The sequence below is a fragment of the Asparagus officinalis genome, chromosome 10 (genome assembly GCF_001876935.1).
Source record: "Asparagus officinalis chromosome 10, Aspof.V1, whole genome shotgun sequence".
In the NCBI taxonomy this organism is placed as follows: Eukaryota; Viridiplantae; Streptophyta; class Magnoliopsida; order Asparagales; family Asparagaceae; genus Asparagus; species Asparagus officinalis.
The window spans coordinates 65877237-65884042 of record NC_033803.1 but is presented as its reverse complement, the minus strand read 5'-3'; the positions used below and the strand labels follow the sequence as shown (position 1 = coordinate 65884042).

Here is a 6806-nt window from a genome sequence, read left to right as displayed (position 1 = left end):
TGGTCCAATGAAATCCAGCATACTTGAGTGGATGCTGAATTTATTGCTAATGATTGTTCTGAGTTTTTTAACAAAAGTGATTTGACTCAAAACTTAGACATGAAGGCAACAGGATCACTCTATTTGTTAGGAATATCAAAGCCTATGGTTTCTGTTAACTAAGGTTTTACTTTTCTTGTTTAATTGCTAGCTCTTTAATTTCCATCCATATTATCCTATGTTAGTATCATCAGATTGAGAATATACCCCCTATACTTCCAATTGCGTGGATTGATAGACCACTCAGTGATTTTTTTAACTCTAAAAGAGTCGAGAACCTCATAGAGGCAAATGGACCCTCTCTAGTTTTATCCCTAATTACTAAAAAAAATTTATAACTCTTTAGAGGGGCAAAAAAAGTCATTGAGAGGATCTATCTACATTTGGACAAATAGTACAAATGTTATTTGCACTATAGAACTACAGAGAGTATTTCTGCAATTGCATCATACTGCAAGGAGTCTAACCACAATTATTTTTTTTTGGTCAATGAAAAAATGCTTTATTCATTTACCAAATATATAGAATTTATGTACATCACAGTCTCCAATTGAGAAAACAGAGTTTCTAACAGAAAGCTATCTACTTACAAGGATATTATCCAATCCCTATATTCATCTAAGATAGAACTATTTAGGCAAATAGTTAAGATATCAAATTTGATATTCTTAACCAAATGAGCAGCACCTGTAACTCCTTTTTGAAAAAATCTGTTATTCCTTTCTATCCACAATCTGTACACAGTAGCCGCAAGAGCCAACCTCCTAACATTTGTTTTGAATCCATTCCCCCTTTGTCTGGTGTAGAACCAATTCATGAGCAATTCCCATTCACAAGATTGCCAAGTCATTCTAAGCCAGTCCATGATGGCTAACCACACCTCTCTTGAAAATGGACAATCAAAGAACAAATGGTTTCTTGTTTCAGAGGCAGTTCCTGCACATAGTAGGCATATATTTGAATTAATGGTTCCTCTTCTCATCAACCTATCATGTGTGAGTAATCTGTTCTGCACAGCAAGCCACAGAACAAATGTGTGCTTCGGATAATTCAGCTTTCCCCATACTGTGTTGTACCAAGGAACAATGTGTGAACCAGGGGAGAAAACAGAGTAAACTGTAGATAACTGCAATTTAGAATCTTTATAGCAAGCACTGAGAGTCTTCTTCAAGTTGTCAATCCCTCCAGTAGCAGCCACAGCTCTGTCCCTACACTTAATCAGCTGCTTCCACATCCAAGAATTCTCTTTTTTAGCCTTTACGTACCATATATCCCAATGTTTTAAATAATTCCCATGGATCCATTTCACCCATAAACTTTCCTTGTTAACATGTATATACCATAGGCTCCTTAATGCTGAAGACAGATTCCAAATAGAAGCAGAGAAAACTCCCAAACCACCCTGTTTTTTCCGATAACAAACTTTATCCCATGAGACCAATGGGATTCTGAAAGTAGTATCAGACTTCCCCCATAAGAATTTCCTGCACAGCTCATCTATCTTCTGAGTGACTTTGACAGGAAGAACAAAATTGGTTGTCCAGTAATTTTGAACACCTAATATCTCACTTTTGATCACTTGAAGCCTTCCTGCAATAGAAGGGTTAAGTTAACCCCTCTAGAGGGGTTAAAATGAGTTAACCCCTCAAAATGAGTGGTTTACTAATACTCCTATTTAGATGGAATAAGAGTTAACCCTTCTAATTGTAAAGAAAATAGTCAAAATCATTGTTATTCCCAAACACTGTAATTGCTGTTTTGGTATTTTCATTCACACCTCCAAAGTAAATTGAGCATTTGCTCAGATTAGCTTCCAGACCAGTAGTAGCACTAAAATCCTTCACACAATGATAAAGTTTTTGGACTGAATATAAGTCTCCCTTGGCGAAAAGCAGAAGATCATCCGCAAAAATTAGGTGGGATATTTTGAGCTTGCCACACATAGGATGATATCTGAACAATTTATCTTCCTTTAAAAGCTCCAATTTCCTTGATAAGTATTCCATCCCCAAGATGAACAAATATGGAGAAAGGGGGTCTCCCTACCTTAAGCCCTTCTTACCCTCAAAATAGCCATGAAGAGATCCATTTAGGGAAATAGAAAATCTAGGGGAAGAGATGCAAGCCAAAATCCATTTGACCATCACTCTAGGGAAACCCAGACCTTCAAGCATTTTCTTCAAAAAAATCAGAGGGAGAAACTGGGCATTTTATCTTAGGAATAAGAGTGATAGAGGTAGAGTTTACCATTCCCAGCATTTTACCATTTTTAAAGAATTCCTCAATAGCCAAAATCACCTCCTGTCCTATCACAGACCAGGCAGACTTATAGAAGGCAACTCCATACCCATCAGGTCCTGGTGCTTTATTTTCATCCATTGAGAATATTGCACTTTTTATTTCCTCTCTAGAAACAGGCTTGGAAAGCATGTCAACTTGAGCAACAGTTAAACATGGCCCTGTCTGAATGACATGAGTGTCTGGAGTGATAGTTTCTGTATCTGACCCCAATAGGTCCTTGTAGTATAACACCATTTCCTTAGCTATTTCCTCTTGATCAGAAATTCTCTGACCTAAGGCATTGAATAGAGTCAGCACCTTATTCTGATGACAATTAGCTTTGATCCTGGAATGAAAGAAATTAGTGCACCTATCTCCTTGAATACTCCAATTAATTCTAGCTTTTTGCTGCAGAAAAGATAGTTCACAATCCAAAAGTTTATTGTAATTTGCAATGCATTCCCTTTCATTTTTAATTAACTCTGGGTTGAGAGGGGAATTTTGCAGCCTGCCCTGAGCTTCTTCAAGAGCCCTTCCAGCTCTCAGAACCTGCTCACTGATATTAGCATAATGCCTCTTGTTTAATTCCTTAAGAGCTCCTCTCAGCAGCTGAAGCCTCTTACATACTGTATACATTTTAAACCCCTCTACTTTTGTCTGCCAAATAGCAGACACAACAGGAATAAAGGAGTCATGTTTAGACCACATTTTGAAATACCTGAAAGGTTTCTTTCCTTTTGAGCAATCCTCAAAAATTGTTACTAATGCAGGTGAGTGATCAGAGCAATTAGGCAGCAAGAACTCAACCTGACTAGCATTGTACTTAAAAAGCCATGTATCATTCACCAAAGCCCTATCCAGTTTACACCACACTCTAGAATCATGATCCTGCTTATTATTCCAAGTATAAAAGCATCCTGTAGTTTTAAGTTGATTTAGATGGCAATCATCAATGAAATCTCTGAAATCCTTAGTATCAGATTCAGAGACTATTGATCCTCCAATCTTCTCCTCACTGTTGATGACAGTGTTGAAATCCCCACATAGTAGCCATGGTTCATTCCTTATTGACTGTTGAGCAGACTTCAATTCATCCCATAACACCTTCCTAGCCTCCATTTGGTTAAAAGCATAGATTGATGTAATAATACATTCCATTCTGCCATCTAAGGAGTTGACTTTGCATGTGACACTCTGATCAGATATATTGATGATTTGAACTCCAAACACATTTGAATCCCACATAATCAGTATTCTAACTTTACTTTGATTGCTGGCATTGGATATCCAATTCCAGTTTCTAGCAATTCTCTGCACTACACTCTGAATCCTATCACTTTTAATTTTTGTTTCAAGCAAGGCTATATAAGAAAGATGATACTGAGATAAGAATTGCTTAACCATGTGTTGTTTAGAGGATTTGTTTAATCCTCTAATATTCCAAAATGATAGATTCATCATTGATCACCCCCTCCCCCTCTATCTAATGTAGAAGGATCAATATCCAAAGTATTTAGATAAGAGAAGGAGTTACCATGTATAATATCCTTGTTCTTTTTACCATTTTGAACTTGAATCCATGGAGTATTCCCTTTTGTAGAGTAACCTGGACTCAGATTATCTTCTGGACATTTCTCTTTGACATGCACCACATGCACAGACCTGTGCACAGCCTGCTGTCCAGAACTGGAGGCTTGAATTGCAGTCCTTATCCCATCCTCAGCAATCATCTCCTTGGAAAGCAGATGTGAATTATTAACATGTCCAAATATTTGTTCACCAGTATTAGCAAAGTGCACATGCTCAGCCTGTACACTGCTATCATGCACAGCAACTCCAATCAGACTAGAATCGCCCTTCTGAGAATCACTCCCCTGTTCATGAGTAGCATTCACATCCTTCTCAATATTTCCAGGTTTATGATTTTGACTTTGCTTAGGTATCCATCTCTGTGTTTTCACAAGTTTCCTACAAGTTTTTGTGTCATGCCCAACCTGCTTGCAAGTATCACACCACTTAGGTTTTAGCTCATAAATCACCTTCTGAGAATATTTTTTCCCTTTTGGGTCTTGAATGATGATCTGATCAGGTAGGGGAGATGGTAATTTAACCTCAACTAACACCCTCGCATAAGCCAAACGCTGTCTATTAGCAGTAAGTCTATCAGTTGCAATAGGACAACCTATAGTACTAACAATTTTAGAAATGCTCTTAGCATTCCAAAGGTTAAGCCTTAAAGATGGGAGTTGAATCCACATAGGATAAACACAATCCTTAATTTTGTCAATCTCCTCACCATTGGACCATTGCTTCAATAACAAAGGTCTTGAACCAAAAAACCATGGCCCTTTACATAGAATCTCATTCATCTCATCAACATTCTTGAATTTGAACAGAAACAGTCCAGGTTTAAGGAGGCAGACTTCTGACAACAAATTTTTCCAAGTTTTCTGCACATAACTTTCCATAGCTTTCAGCTTTTCCATTAGGTGAGGCTCTCGTTTCTACATCTCTTTTACCAGAATTCAATATAGTAGAAGCTTCCTCTACAGCTTGATCTGTATTCAAAGAAAAAGGAGAATTCAACTGGAAATCCTCCTTATCCTTTCTTAGATCCACTTCATCTGCCCAGGAGACTCTAACCGAACTACTAGAACCTGTAGATTGCTTATTTCGGTCAAGAACTCCATTAGAATCAAGAAAACCAGGAAATTGACGCTTGCTGAGATCGCCATTAGATCCAGGAGATTTAAGAACACCTCCATTAGAATCAAGAAAACCAGAAAATTGACGCTTGCTGAGATCGCCATTAGATCCAGGAGATTTAAGCTTACTAAGATCAAGAACACCTTTAGATCTAGGAGATTGGAACTTACTAGAACCAGCATTGAGATCAAGAAATCCTAGTTGAACATCCACAGGTACTCGATCAAGAACACCTTTAGGTCCAGAGGATTTACTAGAGCCAGCAGAGAGATCAAGAACTCCAGATTGATTCACTGGTACTCTATCAACACGAACACCCTGCAAATTGCTTGAATTCAGCACGTCAGCCATTGATCTAGATTTCTTTGCCCCTTTTGGACCAGTAGATCCCATCTCAATGAAAACTTCATCATCATCATCACTTCGGACATCAGAATGATCATCAGATGTCTCAGAAATCAGATTTGAGGCTCTCAATCCAATCTCTAATATCTTTTTCCCACTACTTTTCTTCTTCCTAGCCATCAGAAACTCAAAATTTTCTCCAAATTACCCGGCGGGAGCGCAAGATAGCATGACGAAAATCGCCCACTAACTTACGCTATCAGACCGCCCCCTATTGCAACCTCTATTCTATACCAAATTAGCCCTATCCTCTATACCAAATTTGTTTACCTCAGACTGATTACAAATAATTTATGAAAGACAAAGAGATCAAGGGGCATATGTGCAAAATCCCCCAAAGTTTAGGGGGTTTTGTGAAATTAAAATAGTTAAGGAGGTTATCTCAAGAATATCCAAAGTTAATGGGACTTTTGTGAAATTTACCATATTTGAGTAAAGCAGATAAAACAAGGGGCAAAAAAGAAAAGCAAAAGAATTAAATTGCAAAAGGTTTATTTAGATATTAGTCCCTTACGTCTTCAATAATTCCACATTAGTCCCTTAACTCTTCAATAATTCAACATTAGCCCCTCAAATCTTTAAGTTGCTCATAAGTCCCTCAAATTCCTTCGGAGTCCCTCAATGACGACCAAATTTCTCCGAAAATCAAAACATTAGTTGAGGGATATTTTGGTCATTGGGAGACCATGTTGTAGGGCCCCTTAGAATTGAAGGGACTTACGAGCAATTTTAAAGATTTAAGGGATTAATATGGAATTATTGAATATTTGAGAGACAAATATCTACATAACCAATTACAAAACAGAAAGAAACATTACCAGTTCTTTCCCAAATAACATACTTTCTGAAATTAGATTAAGTAGTTAACACATTAACCTAGCTACCACATGAACCAATACAGCATTTCACATAGCTTGTTTTCTCTTTAACACTTAATTATAAATATATTATAAACAATATGGTAAAATGAGGTAAGAAGATAATCCAATTAATGAAAACATATAATGTGGATTAAGAATGTTGAAGTCCAGCAAATGGATAGGGAACATGCATGCATGCTAGTTAGAGTAGTCTACTTGTCCTTACTCAGCCTCCATCGAGAAGTTTTCTAAGATTTTTCTACTCATTATAACATGCACTTGAATCTTGCAAAATGTGAAGGGCTATTGATCCTATGAACAACAATTATAAAATATATATATCGAAGAATTTGAGATCAATCGAAAGTCGAGAAGATTGATTTGCTTCCATCTATGCTGTTCATTGTCTCCTTGGAAGAACACGCGTGTGGACCTCCTCAGACTTTTTGAGTATGAAAACATTCTAGTTGGCTTTCTACTTGTAGTATAAACGAGGAATATTGTGTAAGCGTAATT

General features: G+C 37.2%; 1 protein-coding gene across 1 annotated transcript; it reads right to left on the bottom strand.

Moving 5' to 3' along the window:
- On the bottom strand, positions 626 to 2045 carry LOC109826834. The gene is made up of 2 exons (XM_020393855.1): positions 1817 to 2045; positions 626 to 1629 (listed from the first exon to the last, which is right to left on the bottom strand). Exons 1-2 carry the CDS (start codon positions 2043 to 2045, stop codon positions 626 to 628), a joined length of 1233 nt encoding a protein of 410 aa, XP_020249444.1.

Coding starts and splice junctions, on each gene's coding strand:
- LOC109826834 (XM_020393855.1), bottom strand. CDS start 2,045: ATGGAATACTTATCAAGGAAATTGGAGCTTTTAAAGGAAGATAAATTG. Junction 1,630..1,816: donor ATGCTCAATTTACTTTGGAG/GTGTGAATGAAA, acceptor CTTCTATTGCAG/GAAGGCTTCAAGTGATCAAA.